The sequence below is a fragment of the Pan troglodytes genome, chromosome X (genome assembly GCF_028858775.2).
Source record: "Pan troglodytes isolate AG18354 chromosome X, NHGRI_mPanTro3-v2.0_pri, whole genome shotgun sequence".
NCBI lineage: Eukaryota > Metazoa > Chordata > Mammalia > Primates > Hominidae > Pan > Pan troglodytes.
This window is the reverse complement of record NC_072421.2, coordinates 11,840,344-11,861,045: the sequence shown is the minus strand read 5'-3', so window position 1 is coordinate 11,861,045 and position 20,702 is coordinate 11,840,344. Positions and strand designations below refer to the sequence as shown.

At 39.5% G+C, this 20,702-nt stretch overlaps 1 protein-coding gene across 6 annotated transcripts in view; it reads left to right on the top strand.

Moving 5' to 3' along the window:
- The window catches only part of ARHGAP6 (Rho GTPase activating protein 6), a 524,611-nt gene that overhangs the window by 389,996 nt on the left and 113,913 nt on the right, over positions 1-20,702 (top strand). For 4 of the 6 annotated variants that reach the window (XR_008541946.2, XM_001143524.6, XM_003317341.7 and 1 more), the window contains exon 2: positions 17,297-17,456. Coding sequence is in view for 5 of the 6 variants with exons in the window: in XM_001143524.6 (XP_001143524.1) it covers positions 17,297-17,456 (160 nt within the window). In the remaining variant the exon portion in view is untranslated. Of the gene's footprint in view, positions 1-5,669; positions 6,316-17,296; positions 17,457-20,702 lie in introns of those variants that run through there. The other 2 variants (XM_054676329.2, XM_001143451.6) reach the window with 2 other exon arrangements.

Below are 20,702 nucleotides of genomic sequence, written 5' to 3'. Positions count from 1 at the left end.
GAACTTAGAGAACTGTTGGTCCTTAGAGAATATGTTTGTTCTAAAATGTATCACCACTTGTATCTGAGGTCATTTTGCTTTGGAAGATGATTCTGAAAATATCATTAATGCTAGACTTTTTCTGCAGCCTAGAAATGTAGCCGCATATATTTTTATTTAAAGCAGCTTGCTTGCTCATTTACTCTACAAGGTTTAGATGAGTTAACTACCAGACTGCAACTAAAAATGAATAACTTGCTTTTCCCCACTTAGAATGAAGTGGTACAACAATTCATGCAGATTTTGAATTACTTATTAAAAGAGTTTAATAGGATAAATTATCTTACAGTAAAACCGACAGGCTCATTGTCCACAGCTCACATTTTAGGCAACAGATTAGAAGCAATGTCTATATATTTGATGATATCCAAAATTAATTTATTAACTTAATATGTTTATGAAGTCGCATGTAATTTTGAGGAAATTGTTTTCCTTTCTCATTAGAGAAGAACCCCACTGAGAAGAGACTTTTGCAAAGTGCCAAAGTGCAATTGATGAAACACAATGTCACCAAATATAGCATTGAAATGAGAAAGTGGAAAGGAATTCACTTTGGCATTTTTTATTTTGCCTAGTTTGTTTGGCCTAAGAGTTTTCAAACTCCTAAATACGATATTCTTCTATCCTTAAGGCTTGTTTTATATCCTGCTGATTTGTAAATATCTGACTTGGGATTGGGTTCTTCAGTTTGAGGTGACAGTACTTCAGCATCCCTGTATCTTTTAGGTAATCTTGCTCTGAAATCCATTCCATGTTTAATGAGCAGTGAATATACCCATAACAGAATAAATGACCTGCCCTACAAAGAGTTCACATGACATCTTACCTAGAATGAATGCCCTCTTATCTGAGTTTCCTTCTTATTTCAAGAAACCTGAAGCATCCAACCTTATAACTCAGCGTTCCTCACTACATGAGTAGAAGGAGCAGCTACAAAATAAGTACCATTCTCTGCAGTGTGGTAGAACCAGCGACATACAGATTTCTCCATAAGAATCAAGATAAAATGCTTTTCTCTAGGTCAACCCTCCTGGGCACCTAAAATGAGATGCAAATTTCACACTCTGTACTCAAAGGTATTTCTCCAGCTATAATCTTGGGCTTAATTTTCTGGGGATCCATATTTATTGGAAAAAGAGAGGGACTCTCATAAAGAAAGAATTCCTAGAGTCAGCTTGTTTTATTGCTGCCTAGACTCGCTTCTTATCAGTTCATTCCACAGGTAGAGCCTCCGTTTACCGGTTACATTGTAGACTCAGTTTGCTTCCCCTCTTTATCCCCTTCCTATCAGTTCTGCACCACTCGGCCTCATTCATCTTTCCTAAAACATCTCTTTCATGGTGTTACACCCCTACCTAAAACTGAGAGTGGCTAGTTCTACTTGTAAAGGATCTGGCATCCAGGAGGTTTTCTAACATGGCTGTTCCTTTTTTCTTTAAATGAAATACCTGTCCCTCTCCTTATTCCTGGAGGTCATTGCCCCATCTATTGGCTTTCTTTTCTCTGTTTCATCCTGGTGCCCTGCCTCTGTTTCTGCATATTTCTGTGTCTCAATTCCACAGGGCTTTGAGCCCTGAGCTGTCGTCTATGTATTTACCAAAATTCTCCCAGTTGCAGAGAGGCCTTCCAGTCTCTGTTGGATGCTCTGTGTCATACTTACTTTGTTTATAGGTCTTCCAAGGAAGTGAATAAAGAAAAGGTTGCTGGCATGCTGTGATATTGCCTAGGGATTAAAATTATTGCATTTGAAAACAGACTGCCTGGGTTTGAGTGCCAACTCTTTACTTGCCAGTTGTGTGACTTCTGGCAAGCTCTTTACGCTTTACGCTCTCTTTGTTTCAACTTTCTTATCTGCAAAATAGAGATAATTCTAGTGCCTGCCTCCTAGAGGATAGCATATTCATGGAGACAATAAGTACTCAGTAAATTTTAGTTGTTCTTTATTGTGGTTTTGACTGTTTCAGATTCATGGTCTTAAATAGCTTTCCAGTTACTAGATTTGCTTTGATGGTAGAGTTTAGATCTGAAGGATCCAAAACATTCTCTCCGTGCAAATAGGTCACAGTAGCATCAGAAGGACGCTAGCAAATAGACCAAGGTCAGGGTGCTAGGAATGGGAAAAGGACGGACAGCTACAGTTAAGGAAGCAAATGGCAGCAATGAGAGAATATACATTGGCTTATCACCTAGCCCCTGGAAGTTCTGAGCAATACAAAGATAGAGTCTGATGGTTAAACTGATGGTACCACATTTTCACTGAGCACTGTAAGGCAGCAGATGAACTAAAATGTCTCTCACAATTTGCATTTTTATATACAGTCTTAAAAAAATATTAAGACCTTACATGCGAACTCTATGCTACACTCAAAAAAGGTTACCAGGACCAATGGAAGGTTTATCAGTAATGAATATAATCTAAATGAAATTTCACTGTGCCATTTTATTAGAGTCAGTCATGATTTTGAAAGATAAAAGCATTACCTATTTCTAACCATTGGCTATATATTATTCAAAATCTGAAGGATGTCATTAGAAATATATTTGTCTTCTTTTATATTAAAGACTTTCTACATGCTCAGCAAAACAATATATAAAGAGCAATTTTTACTTTACCATCCAGTTGATCAACTACTCTCTTTCCAAGTGAGAATGTAGGAAGGGACGAAATGAGTCATGATGTCGTTCAGTGGGGAGAAGTATAGGAGGAGTTTCAAGTGCAAGGGCTCCAGATCAGGCTGCTTAGATTTATTATCTGTGTTCATATGGGAAGTTCAGGAAAGTGAGGTCAGCTGCTATATCAGATACATCCCCAAATTTCACAACATAAGTCTATTTGTCATTCATACTGTTAGATTGGCCACAGTTGGTGGGACAGCTGTGCTCCAAGCAATGATTCTGAACCTGGGCTGCTTCTTCCTTTCATTCAGCTGGAGGTAGGGTGGGCTGGATTTAGGTTGAGACACTGGGGCAACTAAACCTTTCACGCTGGCTATATTGCCTCTCCACGTGGTCTCTTCAACATAGTGGCTACACCTATGTCATGGGGGCTCAAGGGTCCTATGAATGCAAAAGCAGAAGTTTCCATGCCTTCTTATGTCTCAGGTCCAGAATGGGCTTGGCATCCCCTTCTGCCACATTCAGTTGGTTAAAGTAACTCATAGAGCCAGGCGGGCTTGAAGGGCAGGGGACTACACTAGGCAAAGAACACTGAAAAATGTGGTCCACTCCTGGGACTACCACACATGGCTATGCAGGTTGCCTGGATGCTGTCTCCAGGTTTTTATGGACTGGGGCTAGAAATGAAGCTTGTCACTTCCTCTGACATTCCATTAGCTAGACTCCAGTCATATGACCACTATTAACTGCAAGAGAGGCTGGGAAATGTAGACTAGCTGAATGCCCACGAAAAAGGGGCTACGGGCTTCATGAGCAGTCAGTGTTTTTCTCACTGTGCGCCATCCATTTCTGTGCCTCCATCACTTCCTCTATAAAATGAAATTGTTGGAGGCAGTGAATACATGGCACACATAAAGTGCTTAGCACCTAATACATGCTCAGTAAACTTCTACTGTTATCATTCACTATTATGTAGTGGCTATTTGATTTTATTCCATCTAAGTAAAAGCACACCGCACTGGATACCAGGCTAAGGAATTTGGACTTTGTCCTGGAGCTAAGGAGGAGACATCAAAGGGTTTTAGGCAAAAGAGTACTGTAATCAGAAATGTGTTCACTCAAAAAGTTTGACAGTGATTCTATGATATTTTTGCCTTAAATGTGCAAAATATCACCAGTGATATAAACAGAAATAATCCAGAATAAGAGCCAAGAAGAAGGTGGAATGAATGCTTAATGGCATAGATTCTTAGGCTATAAATTGTTTCTTGGTATGCTTAGATATGGAGGGTTAAATGGGAAAAAAATGACCATTGTGCTCTCAGCATTTTTTGTGATTAGCAAAACTCTTCCACAGATGGAACCTTTTAATTGCTTCCTGATATTTATTTCCAAGGCTCTTTCAGTGACTCTTTGGTCTCTTATTGGTTTTACTTAAAGAGTTGTTATTTAAATCTTAAAAAGGATTCCTTATCTTTATGTTTTGTTTTTCTGGTTTGAATGCATTTTCCAAAGAATACCAAATATACACACCTTCTCCATTATTTCTGCGCTTCCTCTTAAGGCCTGCCTTGCTTCCACTCTTAAAACAGACTAGGAATTTCACAAGATGTTGTCTCTCGGGATTATTTGAGATTATTCACTTAGTCACCTTCTTACGAAACATTTATTGACCTGACAGTGTATGTCTCCATCAAATAACTGATTTAACAGACCACTCTAGTCTTAGGTAAACATTCTTATTTCATCACTGTCTCTTCCTTATTAGATACTTATAACATGGCTCCTACTAGTACTGACTCTGAACTGTGGTTTTGTCTTCCAGTTAATTTGTAAGCTCATAGTGGTTGGGATGACAGCCGCATTACTTATGAGCTGTGAATCTTTGAGCAAGTCACTTAACTCCTCTGCGCTTCTGTTTCCTCATCTGTAATATGAGGATAATAATGTAACGTACTGCTAAGAATTATTTTGATGGTTAGATAAGTCAGTGCCCGCAAAATGCCTAAAACAATGCCTGACACTTAGTAAGTGCTCAGTCAGAACTACATGTTGCTGTCATCTATTTATAAACTAAAGGATCATTTGACTAATAATAAAAAATGAATTGCATATTTATCAATTTCATGTGAAATAATATATTAAGATATTAGATATATTGATATTAAGATATTAGATATCTTTAAATGAGGATGTAACTTCCATTGATGAGTATCCAGTATGAGCCATGTTGACTGTCTACTGGAATAATGCGTATTTTCAACATCAGAGTTTTTAGGATAGTGGTGGTGGAGGTATGTGCAGTAACAGGTAGATTTTACTCTGAATCTCTGTTTAAGTTTAATCATTCTAGTAAAGAAAACCACCTGGAATATTTTACTGCTTTAAAATTCCTTCCTTAGCAGCAGCAGCAGCAGAGGCTATGTGTGGCTTACATGATTAGTTTCACAGAATCCTAGTAAAAGCATACCGAGTCCTTAATTTTGAATCAGCAAGATCTTCCATGAAATCATTTCCCGGTTTGTAAATTATAATCACAGTGATTCTTTTGTTGGAATTCACTTGAGACCCATGAGAGAACTATAACTTCCTATTGACTGGGAAACAAAGATGTCTTTTCGAGTTGTATTTGGTTCAGTGCCATGTGGAATGCATGGAGATCAAGGTAATTCGCGATTGGAATTAATCTTCCCTTTTCTCTCTGCTCTTCATGGATGCCACCCCCAACCCCCACCCCAACCTGAACCCTCTTAGATATGGCCATGTGGGTATATTCACTCTGACCTCCACACCCTCTGTTCAGGAAATGAACAACTTCTCAAGGACTGCTGTCCCACAAAGAGGATAAAATACAGAGCATGTGTTATGCTTCAGTGTGAAAGAGAATGAAAACTTTTGCTTTTTAGTGTGTGTGGCGAGTGTTAGAAAAATGGAGTCAGTAGTTTTAAAATATAATTTAAGAACTGAGAATTTGTCCTAAACAAAGAAGGCATCCTATGTGCTTTATCTTGCTCTCAGGGGTTTCACCAGTGGCTTCCAACATTCTTTGGTTGATTCCTAATAAGGACAGTTTGCACAGTTACAAGCCAATTACCGTTTGTAGATCCCTGTGGAAAAGAGGATTTTTTTTAGAGGAATCCTTTTCTAACTCGAGTATATTTCTTCAAAATACTCTTATTAAAATAAGAACAGGAAATCCAGTTTCAATTTCTCTCATTCTTTTTGTCCCTTCCCTCCCCTCTTTCCTCCTCCCCAACTCTCTCTCTCTCTCACCCTCTCTCTCTCTCTCACACACACACACACACACACACAGGCACACACACATACAAACACACGCACTCACTCATTTGTGCACTTACTCAGGGACACAGCCTGCCTCTGTTCTGAAAGGACAGGAACTTCTCAATGATCCGATGAAAAGATTGCATATTTTTGGTCCCAGGATTCACAGTAGCGGAGGTCTCTGGCAACAAAAGGTATCGTGGGAGTCACAGCTATGCCAGCTGGGCCATTTCTCAGACATTCAATATGATCTGCCATTTCAGGATGCATTTTTTACCAAAAAAATAATTTTTTTAAAACAGACTCAACTTCCTACTCCAAGCTTAGTTCAGTTAGATTAGAGAGGACAGCAAAGACGCGACTGATTATAATTTATGGGTAAGCAATATAAATATCTATACTTACACTACTTTTTCAGAAAACAATTGTGATAAAATTTTGTGATTCTTTCACATCCATCTTGTGATTTAGGAAGAAAACTGGAATGATCAGTGTCTGAGATGTGTGACAGCTAAAAACTATCTGTGTCAATATGGATTTATGAGAACCTTATTTTTAGATTAATGATGTTGTGGCAGCTTGAAATGAGCAAACTCAAGCAGAAAAGGATTGTGTCATGATTAACAGAACAGCATAATTGAGCTAATTTCTGTAAAAGATTCGGGCACAGGCTGTTTTGAAGTGTGAAAGGGTAAAGTGGTTTATCTTTCCCTCTTAACTTCTTGAATATGGGTGCAACATTTTAGTTGCTGTGGCTGTGATAAATATGGGTTTAGGGGAACAGTTTGGATATTATATAAGGCTAATAATAAATCGGATGTGCTTGTGCTGTCTTTTGCAAAAGAGGAAACTTTAAGCCTCTGAATTTTTAAACACTGTCTGGCTTTCATTATTATAAGGGTATGTCTCATAATGAAAGGGCTTGGTGGTGGAAAGAGGGGAACATGACCCTGATGTCCCAGATCCCATTATGCCACTGCAGCTGCTTTGCTCATTTGTAAAGTTAGAGGTTTGGATTGGTTTATCATGAAATGTTATGAAATACATATAGTGGTTATGAGTCTAAATTCCAGAACCTAAAGCCTGGCTTCAAATCCTAACTCTGCCACTTAATTGGTGTGTGCTCTTGGCAAGTTACTTAAGTTCTGTGCCTCAGTTTCTTCATCTGAAATATGGGAATAATGATGGTAACATAGTCCTTAGGTTGTTGTAAGAATTAAATGAGATAATATAAATAAAAGGCTTAGAACAGTAACTAGCAGAGAGCGGACCATCTATAAATGTGAGCAGTATCTTCAAGGTCTAATCTATCTCCGGAGGTCGTTCTAATTTCAGTAAACTAAATTTAATTAGAGAAAGACAAGTAGAACCATCAGCTGCTGGGCCTGTCATTAAGAAATTTCTAATTCATGCCAGTGTTTCCAGTTTTTGAAACCCTGAGATTTGTGCAGGCCATCCTACCTTCTTCCTCCCATCCAAGACTCGAGAGAAGCTTAGAACTGAGAATTAAATTGATGGCCATTAGAAAAGTCCACAATTCAACTGGGACTACACAGAAATGAAATTGACCTTTTGCTCTGACGTTTTTGCCCTTGAGCACTTCCAGTATGTCCCCTCTATGCTAACCACTGGAAAGGTTCTTTCCACTGGAAACAAGATGTAAGTGACATTTGTTTTTTTAGATGGTGTTAGCCCAGCCCTGGGTTTGACAATGTTCATTTCTACTTCTTTAGTTTATCGGTAACCCAGGTGAACAGGCCATTTGCAGATAACCACTTCTATTTCATGCTAGTATTTGCATATTTTCTAACATGCTAAATTATGTTGTTTGATTTTTTTTTTACAGGCTCTCTGGGATGTTTCTCAGAGACAAAATCTTAGGAGAGGAGGAAAATAGTGATGGCAAAAGGCAGATCCTAATCATAGATGTGTCTTCACTTTTAGTCCAGTCCAGGGGTCAGCAAACTTTTTCCATAAAGGGCCAGATGGTTACCTTTACGGAAGGGCAGCTTCATGGACTGTGCAGTCTCTGTTGCAACAACTCAACTCTGCAATTGTGGCCTGTAGGCTGCCACAGAAAATAACAATGAATGAGTGTGGCTGTGGTTTTCATAAATCAGTAAAACTTGATTTATGAAAACAATCAGTAGGCAGTACTTGGCTCCCCGGCTAGTCAGCTTGTATCAGCAAAATCCCTATCATCATCCCCATTTCATAGATGAGGAAAATGGGGCATGGGGAATGTAAGTAGCTTGCTAAAAAGCCACATGACTGGCTAGTAAGTGGCAAAACTGGGACTCAAACTCAGGCAGCCCAGCTTGCCACCCCTTGCTTTTAGCCACCAGGCTATGCTATACCTATGTCAACCAGTCTCTGCCTGGGCTGCTGGGCTCCCAAAACCTGCCTGGCTCATTCCCTCACCTCCTTAAGGGTTGGTGCAAAAATCATGTTCTCTGTAAGGCTGTCCTGGTAGCTCATGCAGCACTCCTATTCCCCTCACCCTGTGCTACCTCCTTCTCTATCTCTTATCACCTTGTAAAACTTGCTGTGTAATTCAGCACACATTTCTTAAGAGTTTTTGGTGTCTCTAATACTTCCAAGTTAAGATGCTGTGTTAGGTCCTTCTTGTATCACCATAAAAATACCTGAGACTGCGTAATTTATAAAGAAAGGAAAAGAGGTTTAATTGGTTCACAGTTCTGCAGGCTATACAGGAAGCATGGTGGTGTCATCTGCTCAGCTTCTAGTAATGCCCTTGGGTAACTTGTACTCAGGATGGAAGGCAACGGGGAGCCAGCCTGTCACATGGTAAGAGCAGAAGCAAGAGAGAGAGGGAAGAAGTGTCACGCCCTTTTAAAAAACCATGTCTCACATGAACTCAGAGCAAGAATTCACTATTGCAAGGACAGCACCAAGATATTCATGAGGGATCCACCCTCATGACGCAAACACCTCCCACCAGGCCCCACCTCCAACATTAGTGATTGTATTTCAACATGAGATTTGGAGGGGACAAACATCCAAACCACATCAGATGGTGATGCAAATTTAGAGTGGTGTTGATTAATATTAATTATAACTTAAATTTCCATTTATTCAGGTCTTGTGGGAGCTTATAAGCCTTCCACAAGAAATTCATTTGTATTGTCTGATATTATCCCTACAAACTGAGAGTTAAGTCTTGTTCTTTTCTCCATCTTAATAATGAGAAAACCGATGATCAGAGATTTTCTGAATCTTACCAAAGAACTGCTATCTATCTGAATCCAAGTCTTCACCACCATGCCAGTGAGACTCAACTTTTATTATGCAAAAAGTAAGACTCATCTGGGGATGCTGCTTTATAATGGAGGTGCTTGGGACCTATTCCCTGTGACTCTAATTCTCTAAATCTACCTTAGAGCCGAAGGAACCTACATGTTTAACAATGATCATCTGCCCACGTGATTCCGATGCCTTGGGTCCACAAACCACATTTTGAACAGCCCTGCCTCACCCCTTGTTTGGCCCTGGGGAGTTTACAGTTGGATGAGATTAAAGAGATGCTGCAGTTAGAGACTAGCCCCAAGGATGTAATAAAACAATGTGGTGTAGAACAAAACCAAAATTATTTCAATCAATTTTATTTCATGGGAAAATCAAGTCTGTAAAGATGCAACTTAGCTCAAAAGAATGACTTTCTGAATAAAGCATAGATATTAGATTGTTTGGGTTTTAGTTTGTCTTTTGCTTCTTTTTTTCTAAACATAGAGACATATACTTCTGGTGGGAAGGAAATCTCTTTAGTTAACACTTTTGGTGAGTTGTTCTCCAGTTAATCAAGACTCTATTGTTTTCAAACTTTTTTTGGTTTGCTTCTTTTAATTAGGTTTTTAGTGTTTGTACTTATTAATACTAGCTTAAAATAAGCCCTATGATTCTGTTTATGTGTATAATATGTAGAAAAATACATGTAAAATACACATAGTAATGCATGATATATAAACAAATATATAGTGCATATTTTTATGATAAACAAAATATATAAATAATTGTTAATATTTCCAGCACCATCATTTTAAGGAGATTATATGTAATCTGGGCTTAACAGCAGACTTATTTATGCTAAACCAAGGTTTCTCAACTTCTGCACTGTAGACATGTTGATCCAGATAGTTGTTGATTTTGGGCAGTAGTCCTGTGCATTATAAGGTGCTTAGCAGCATCCCTAGCCTCTATCTTCTAGCTGCCAATATCAAACGCTGCCCCAGTTATAACAACCAAAAATGTCTCCAGACATTGCTAAATGCTCACTGGGGGCAACATTACCCCACCAAGGACCATTATCCTATATCATTTTATCATATTGCTGCCCTTTATTAATGCTGTCACATAGTACCCTAGAATAGAAAGATGTTTTTACAACTGCCAAGGTCTTTAGTCTATCCAGAGACATTGGATGAATTTCAATTTCATCTACATTTATAAAATCTAAACAAATTTGAAATCATCCATTTTCAATCCTTAAAAAAATTCCATGATGATCACTCAAAAGACTAGATTCAGAAAGCCTTCAAATGAGTCATTCATTTATAAGATAAACAGTCACCAAAGAAAAATGCTGGTCTGGACCATGCATGTGAGCCTTGAGAAACCACCAGAAACATATTCTAGACTGTGCTGGTAGGCTTTGGTGCCCTTCCTGGGTGCTTGTTTATCACTTTATGGTCCATGCCATGAGAGTCAAAGGGAGACTATGACCTTTGTGTTCATGTCTTACTGCTCCTATGAAGTCTGATGGGTGGGTATAGGTATCACGGATTAACTCTTCCCCGCATCACTTATTATCACATTTATTTTCTCCCCTCATGTACTGGCGTGGGTTTTTCTTGGCTTATCAACAGGCTATTTCAAAAGACTGTCTCTTAATGGTTTATTCGAATCCAGAATACAGTTTCCCACATATATACAACATTGTATGGGTTGGTTAGGTTTCCAATTTATTTAACTCATGATGTGGCTGGTTCATTAGTCCCTAGATTGACAAATATTTATTCAGTGGCTGTTAAGTGCCAGGTACTGCCTTAGATACCGAGAACATCAAAATGAATAAGCCAGACAAGGGTCTTGCCCTCCTGAATCTAGCTGTTGTATATGGCTGATAATGCAAGGCCCTAGGACTGGGTTGCTGGAATATGGCTGTAGATGCTACACAAATATGTGTAGGGCACTACATGACCCTAATCTCTACATCAGGGGTTGGCAAACAACAGCCAGTGGGCCAAAAGCAGCTTGATGCCCGTTTTTGTATGACTTGCAAGCTAAGAATTATGTTTACATTTCTAAATAGTTGAAAAAAATTTGAAGGAAGGATATTTTCTACACATAAAATTATATGAGCCTTGACTTTTCATGTCATAGATAAAATTTTTGGAATTTTGGTTTATGTAGGGTCTATGGCTGTTTTTGCCCTACAATGGCAAAAGTTGAGTAACTGTGGCAGAGACCATAAGACCCACAGAGCGTAAAGTATTTACTATATGTAATTTTCTATAATTCTATTTTATGGGAAAAGTGATTTCAGAATTCCAGTCTTGGGACCTCTCCAGCACAAATCGTTGGTGATGGTACCTGTAGTATGAAGCAGCACCTTAGCATCAGGTAGCAGGGAGATAAGAATCTGATGGAAGGTCAAAACCTACTTTTTTAAGTGTCTGGGAGCATGCCCTTCACCCCATCAACTTCCTTTTCTAATGCTCCCCCTTACTCTTGGATTCATTTCCTATTGCTGCCATAACAAATTATCACAAACTTACAACACAAACTTACATAAGTCTCATGTGGGCCTCACTGGGCTAAAATCAAAGGCCATGTTCCTTCTGGAGGCTCCAGGAGAGAATCCTTGGCTTTTCCTGCACTAGAAGCTGTGTGCATTTCTTGTCTTGTGGCTCCTTTTTCCATCTGTAAAGCTAGCAGCCAAGCTCTTTCAAATCTTTCTCTCTCCCACCTCTGCTTCCATTATCACATTTTTGTCTCGCTTCTGCCTCTACCTCTCTCCTTGTGATGACATTGGACTCACCTGGATAATTCAGAATAATCTCCCCATCTCAATAATCTGAAATTAATAGCATCTGCAAAGTCCCTTTTACCATGTAAAATAACATACTCACAGGTTCCTGGGATTCGGGTATGGACATCTTTAGGGGAGACATTATTCTACCAACCACACCTTCCACCTGATTACGCCTTACTGTACTTCTCTCTACCTCCACAGAACAAAATGTGGGCAGAGGGGCAACTCACAAGCTTGCAACAACCAGCCAGAATATTGTAGTGGCTAAGAGTGGCTTCTGAGAGTGTCAGGTTCAAGTCAATTTTTTTGTTGAGTGAAAAAATAAGGATTATGTCATCACTTCATTTGTTTAATAAAAGAAAGCAGGGTCATGCTTACTCTCAGTTTCAAAAAGTAACGTCCTTACTATTATGACTGTCATAGAAATAGCTTTCTTTCCCTTGGTAGATTTGTATCTTTCTTTGACAATGGAGGACTTCTTGGATTTTCTAGACTTACTACATAGCACTTATTATAGCCTAACTGAACAATGTGGATGCACACTCAAACTAGAATCTATTCAAGCCTTGAGCTCAGTGGTTCTCAACCCTGGCTGCATGGGAGAATCATTAGGGAACTTCAGGAAAAAAAATGGACAAAGAAAATGTGGTACATATACACAATGGAGTATTATTCAGCCATAAAAAAGAATGAGATCCTGTCATTTGCAACAACATGGATGAAACTGGAGATTGTCATGCTAAGTGAAGTAAGCCAGGCACAGAAAGACAAACCTCGCATGTTCCTACTTATTTGTGGGTTCTAAAAATCAAAGCAATTGAACTCATGGATAGAGAGTAGAAGGACGGTTACCACAGGCTGGGAAGGGCAGTGTGGGGGATCGGGGGAGGTGGGGATAGTTAATGGCTACAAAAAATAATTAGAATTAATGAATAAGACCTACTATTTGATAGCACAACAGGGTGACTATAGTCAACAATAACTTAACTGTACATTTTTAAAATAACTTGAAGAGTGGAATTGGATGGTTTGTAATTCAAAGGATAAATGCTTGAGGGGACGGATACCCCATTCTCCATGATGATTATTATGCATTGCCTGCCTGTATCAAAACATCTCATGTACCCCATAAATATATAAACCTACTATGAACCCACAGAAATTTAAAAAGTAAAAATAAGGAAACAAAAAATACAGATATTGTCTTGGTCAGTGGGTCTGCCATAACAAAATAACCTCAGATCTCTCTTTTGGTTAACAATTCCAAATATAACAAAGAAGTTTAAAAATCCAAGAAGTTAAGAACCGTGGGCTGCAATATATAATGGACTAAAGTAAACTTGAAGCATCGCACTTTACTTTTTATTATGCTAAGTGTAGTCATTTGTAAACAGTTTGAAAAACATATATTATTTGATTGTGTTGGAACTGTTTTAATTGAGAGTACAAAATCAAAGCTCAAGAAAAATATAAATTGGCCAGGTTCTGTTTTGCCAGACTTAGTAATGTTTTAATTCTGTTTTTTCGAAAGAAAATACCATTTTCACCATGTCCAAAACTGGGTGATCTTCCTTCTCCCCCTGCAAACATAATTCCCTCTGCCATTCCCCATCTTGGTGATTAGTGTTACTGTCTGCCCAGTTGCTGAAGCTAGAAACTCAAGAGTCATCCTAGATTACTCCTTCTCTTCCCCTCACTGCATCCGGTTTATTCTCTAGCATCTATGTGGTTCTAAGTTTCTCCCGTGTCTGTTCAAATTGGAATCAGCATCCCACTTAGCACGGAGTCTTTTCTCATCTCCACATCTTTGACTTGCTCTCCCCTTTAATTCCTTAGGAAACTTGTTTCCAGTCTTCTTCCCTATATTTCAAATCTGCTCATGTTCCTCTCTAGCTCAAAGTTCCTGAATGACTAGCCATCATCTATGGAGGAAAATCTAATCTGGTTTGCATTGCCAACAGAGACGGCCCTACAGAATCTGGCCCTGACTTCTGCTTGGCTTCACCTCTTGCCCTTTTCCTCCTTCCAGCCTTGTAATTCCCTGAACAAGCCTGTTTTCTCAAACTCATTTGCCTTTGCACCTGCTGCTAAAGTTGCATTGCTACTGGGCGAACCCTGCCCCCTCTTACTCAACTTTCAAGCCTCCACTGAAACACTACCTTCTCTATAAAGCTTTCCTTGATCCTCCAGATAGATAACAAAGCCTTGTCTCCTAGGCATTCATTGCATTTAGTACTTACTTCTAGTATCACAATCTCTGTGTTGTATGGATTGTTTGTGTTCTTCCTACCTGAAGGTTAACTCTGAGGATGAGGACTGTGTTGTCATCTTAATAGTCCCAAGCCTACCACAGAGCTTAGCATCTCATCTGTGCTTATTAAATATTGTTCGAATTAATTAACCAGGAGGACTTAGTAAATAAGAACAGAATGTCCCTTCTAGGAATTACTTTATTTCAGTCATAAGCTATAGTTCACAGGTTGGGAAACTCTAGCCCGCCAGCCAAAACCAGCCTGCTGTTTTTGTAAATAAAGTTTTATTGGCATATGGCCACACTCGCTGATTTATAAATTATCTGTGGCTGCTTTCATCCCACCAAGCCAGAGTTGAGTAGTTGTAACAGAGATCACATGGCTCACAAAGCCTGATATATTTTCTATGTGGTCTTTACAGAAAAAGATTGTCAAACCCCTACTACAGATAATTAAGCCCATTGGAGGTCACATCTTTGATTGCTTTTAAAGAATAGGTATGTAATTCTGCTTTGACACTTCAAATAACAATCAGCTCCCTTAGGTACCTAAGCTTGATATCTAAAATTTATAAACTCATCTGGGGACTTTCTATCCGGGAGAAAATAATAATAAAAAAAAATCCCCAATAGTGTTCCTTGTAGTTCTCTAAGCTTAGAGGGTGTGAGTGAGGGGTACACCCAAGGCCTGAGTCCCCAACCATAATGTCTATATGTCCTATTTTTTCTTAGTCTGGTTATACCAAAAACATAAAAGAAAGAAAAAATTCAAAATACACTGGCCCCAGAAGAATTTTCTTCTGTTCACTGAATGTGACTGCAGCCTCCTCACTTTGACTAGATTTGCTCACTCACTCCTCTCCCCACATCCCCTCCTGCATCACCCTCCCTGAGCTCCTCCTGGGTTCCTGCTAGTCTTCATCATTATCCACTGGATATAATTCATACATGTCAAGGCAAAGAAACTAAAAGCCATAACTTCTTTAACACTTGCTCAAATTTTGCCTTCTCAGTGAGGTCTTTCCTGGCTGCTGTCCCTAAAACTGCAAATTCCTTTCTTCTGCTTCCCCTTCTTTGCCTTTTTCTCCTTCCTAGCAGTTATCATTATTTCACACACCATTCCTTTTACTTACCCCGTTCATTTTCTGCCCCTACCAGAGTATAATATATTCATGTATTAAATGAGTGAATGAAATCCCAGATAAAGAGGGAAAATATCAAAGAACTAACATCATGCCATTCACTTTTGGAATGAATACACTAGACAGGAATTTGTCACCAGTGTGAAACAAAGTGCTATGGCACTTTGTTGCTGGGACCAGTCTTTCTGTCTCCCTTCTTTAAGGTGAGTGACTTCTTTTTTATGTTTTTAAGACAGAGTTTTGCTCTTGTTGCCCAGGCTGGAATGCAGTGGTGTGATCTTGGCTCACTGCAACCTCCCCCTCCCAGGTTCAAGCGATTCTCCTGCCTCGGCCTCCCAAGTAGCTGGGACTACAGGCATGCGCCACCATGCCTGGCTAATTTTGTATTTTTAGTAGAGATGGGCTTTTGCCATGTTGGCCAGGCTGGTCTTGAACTCCTGACCTCAGGTGATCCACCCACCTCAGCCTCCCAAAGTGCTGGGATTACAGGTGTGAGCCACCACGTCCAGGCGAGTGACTTCTTTAAGATGGTGAAGTCTTATGGGATTCTGTAAGTGTTCCATTTATTGCAATGAGTCCCTGCGTGGGCCAGTACCTCTCCTTCCCTGATAGAACTTTTCTTTCTTGACCATTGAGCAACAGTAGCTGCCTCCTCAAATCTGTTGCAGCATGCCTGATATATGAGATTCACAAGAAGTCTTTAGTAAGGAGACACTGGGTTTCAGAGGATTGTAAAGTACTTTTTCTTTGGACGTCACTTTCTTACTGTCTGCATTGAGGGTGGAGCCATTTACCCTCAGTGGGCTGCAAGGGTGTGCATGTGTACACATGAGTACACTTTTAGGATTGTGGAAATCTTTGCTTTGACTCTTTGATGTGGAGTATTTTAGCATCAAATGTCTCTATAAATACTGAACATCTTCCTGTTGATCATAACTCTAAGCTTATTGTGTTCACAATAACTCATGAGAGTGCTACAAATAGAACCTCAGTGGTTACAATATTAGCATAGAGTTTAAAGCCCTACATTCTTAGCTTGAGTCCTTATTCCAAATCTTATAAGTTTTATGATTTGGGGAGAATTACTTAACCTCCTCAAGACTCAGTTTCATCATCTATATTATATTGGTATATGTTACTATACTATTCATATAATATATCATAAGTATAAACTTTACTATTATAATATATTCTCATATATTATACTAGATTATATTATTAAATTTTACATGAGATAGGTAAAAAATGTTAACCACTTCATAAGGTTGTTGGAGGGATTAACTAAAAAGCCTTTGACTATGGTTAACAGTAATATATAATCTCAAATAGCTAGAAGGAGGATATTGAATGTTAGCAACCAAAGAAATAATAAGTGTTTGAGATTAGTTACTAATTATTAGAAATATATATCTAATAACCATATGTATAGAAATATCACTATGTGCCCCATGAATATGTACGATTTTTATTTGCCAATTTTAAAAAATGTCCTTGGTGCAGCCGCTGGCACATGGTAGGCTCTCCATACACACTCATCCCCCTATATCTGATGTGTGTGATGGCAATTAGCAGCAGCACAGTGTTTCACAAAAGTTAGAAGTTCCCATGTGTTCCCATAAAAAGGAGGAAGTAGGACCCTCACAGTATCTTTCTACATAGTTTCCTCAGGCCTATATGCATAATGAGATAAGATCATGTGACCCAGCAGATACTTGAGATTTTGACATTTGCAACTAACTGAGAAAATCCACAGTGAACTAAAAGAGGATTTGACTTTGGGAATTGAGACCCAATTTTGGAACACAAAGGTGGTTTGCTTGACTTTATTACTAAGAGAGGATGAGATTTGTGAGAGGTAAGTGAACTCTGTAACTCTTGATTTTTTTTTTTTTTTTTTTTTTTTTTGGCCTACAGGGTGATTTCACCTGGAACAGCATGTCAGGCCGCAGTGTACGGCTGAGGTCAGTCCCCATCCAGAGTCTCTCAGAGCTGGAGAGGGCCCGGCTGCAGGAAGTGGCTTTTTATCAGTTGCAACAGGACTGTGACCTGAGCTGTCAGATCACCATTCCCAAAGGTAAGGCCTCTTCTGCCTTTCTGCCAGGGAACACTGCAAGTCAAATATTGGCTCTGCCAAAGCCATGAGCTGTGAACTCTTCTCACACCTAATATTCACACAGGAAGGAAACTACAGCTTCTTGGTTGTTGGTTGGCATTAGTGTCCATTTGAAGGACATGTTCAAGAGGGACAATTTGCATGTCAGGTAATACATTTATTTAAAGGGAAGGTCAACTTGGAGCATTACAGAGGAAAGCTGTGTGTATATCAACAGTCTATATGGATTCTGAACAACCAATTAAAAATAATTTTCAGGAAGGTCATCTTAAAGGGTCAGAAGAAAAGCTGTGTCTATCTCAGTTTGGTTTCAAAATAACCCATTTGAAAAGAATGCCTTAACACTCTGTTAAACTTGTCGTTTGACCCTATGCCAACTCTGAATCAGGGATTTTACTGAACCTAACTCCTTTTTAGCCAGTTTTTCAGCTGCTGTGTTGTGTGTTGCACTGGAGCCAGTGCACACCTGATTGGCTGATGTTTGTTTTTTAAACAGATCCTGATTCCAGTAAAGATGAGACACATGTACTTGACTTCCTTGAATCCATAAAGCTTTGTCTCTGTATGTTTACTATTGTCTATAAAGGAACTTTTTTTTTTTTTTTTGAGATGGAGTCTCACTCTGTTGCCAGGCTGGAGTGCAGTGGCACAACCTCAGCTCACTGCAACCTCCGCCTCCTGGGTTCAAGTGATTCTCCTACCTCAGCCTCCCAAGTAGCTGGGATTATAGGTGCACACCACCACGCCCAGCTAATTTTTGTGTTTATAGTAGAGACAAGGTTTCACCATGTTGGCCAGGATAGCCTCAATCCCTTGACCTTGTGATCTGCCTGCCTCAGCCTCCCAAAGTGCTGTGCTGGGATTACAGGCGTGAGCCACTGCACCTGGCCTATAAAGGCACTTTTTAATTTGTATTAGTATGTAGCAGACAGCTACTTTGAGGCAGAATGAAAAACTATGACGTTATACACATAAAGTAAATCTGCCATGAAAAGCAACATTGGGCAGGGTGCCTGAAACTTAAAGGAAAGCAGAAGAGGGATAGGAAGCTTCTAGAAACTAGAATATTTCCACGGAGGATTTTGGTATCTGCAAAACTTCTCTTCTACTTTGTTTTCTTTTGGAGGAGGTCGAGGGGATGCTTCATGAATATTTATTCATAAATAGTTCATATATATATACACAACATATGTGCATATATATGTATACACATATACACACAAATAGGTGGTTCTCAAGCAGGGTTGATTTTGCTCCCCATGCCCTGGGGACATCTGGCAATGTCTGGATATACTTTTGGTTTTTGCAGCTTAGGGGATGGATGCTCCTAGCATCTAGTGGGTAAAGGCTGAGGATGCTGACCAACACCCTATAATAAATAGGACAGCCCCCTGCAACAAAAATTATCAGGCCTCATGTGCTGAAGTTGACCTACCTTGCTGTACACACATACATTCACATTCTGTCACCCACAGTGCCAGTGGTGCAGTTCTCTTGGCTCAGCTGTGGCTAACAGAAAGAATGCTGGCTTGGAGGTCTAAAGACTAGGACTTGTGAACTCATCCTGTCACTCCTCACACCTGTGAGCTTGGGCGACTTGCCTCTGCGGTAGGAGGCTCAGTTCTTTGACCAGAAAGAGTAGCACAAAAACACTGACCAGAGTTTTTCTTTGGATAGTGAGTCTTAGGGCCATGTTTTTTCTTGAAGCAGAACCTGAGACTCCATTGGAGGTTATGACAGAGTTCAGAAGAGAGAGATAGACAAGGCCAATGGGCTGACAAGACATGCATATTTCACTGGCATATGCCTTGCACCTTTGGCTTTCTTGTCACGGTTTGTTCACTACCACAACCACAGCATGTTCTTTCCAAGAGGAAATCCCCACCCTGTTTTATTTTTTCATGCTAATCTCACACATAGAGACCCTCAGCTCAAATAAGAAGAAAATCACTCAGGCAATTGTGAAAAATGAATACTAGTGACTGTCAGGCCGTGTCGCTCTTAACCTTAAGAAACGCCCTCCTGCCTTACCTGGTATTGGTTTGGTTGTAGGGTGGAGATGAGGCCTGTTCTCCCTCCAACATAACTCACAAAGTGGCCCATGTGAGGCCCGGGCCAAGAGTTTTGTCTCCCTTTAATAAGCACAGACATTCTTTTCATTCCTAAGGGAAAAAAATGGCAATATTGTTAGCAAACTTAATTTGTAGGGAAGAGAATGATGACTTTGAAAAGTTTTTGAAACTTGGTTTGAATGCACATCAGATAAGATATCAGGGAACAGATACTCTCTGTGGCTTTGTTTTTAAATCCAGTTGATTTTTCTCTTTGTTCCTGCTTGTTAAAGAGTCCACTAAACAAATAACCTTTACCAAAAACAATTTTATAAAACTTGTCTACTAGAGGCTCTGTCTCCATTGATTATTTCTGAGGCTGTGTGGTTATCCGCACATCCAGAGAAAGATTTGTGCTATCGAAATGTTTGAAGATATTCCCAGGCCACAGCAGTTATTTTCATATTTTCTGTCAAAATAGGAACTAATGGTTTACAAATAATTTTCTCATTTATAGAGGAGAGAGGGAATTGTGTGGCTGGTGAAAGAAACAGGCATCACATGAGGGTTTCTGAAGCTACTGAATTGGGCATATGAATATAGACATCAAATATTTACTGAGATCCTTGGAATGTGTGGCTGGTGGCAAGCTCTATGACAGTAGCTTTGGTCTAAATGTGGCCACTTGATCCCCATGCAAACCTTCAAATGGAGGTTCTAAACAGGGTCAGATTCACTGTGTGAATAATTTTCACAGGAAAATAAACACTGTAGCCAGGACCTAAAGCCTAAAGAAATGATGCCAAGCCTAATAGGATATAATGAAAATCATGATACAATGAAAATGGACACATAGTCAAGCTCACATTTCTGTTCTCTGTCACATTAGGATGATCATAGGGATTTATTTGTGGTTATCTATTTGTAGAACCCTCTCCTGTGAGTCTGGTGCTTCCAGGGTTCAAATGAATGCTATTATAACATGATCATCAGCTGCCAGAATTTACCATAGAGAGGAAAGAATTGAGGATGGGGGAGTTGGGAAATTACTGGGTGATTTCCTAGAGTAGACCACAAGGGTGGGATCCAGAGCACAAGTGGAGGGTTTGACCTTCTTTTACACTATAATGATAGATGGGCATTAGTTATATGGACA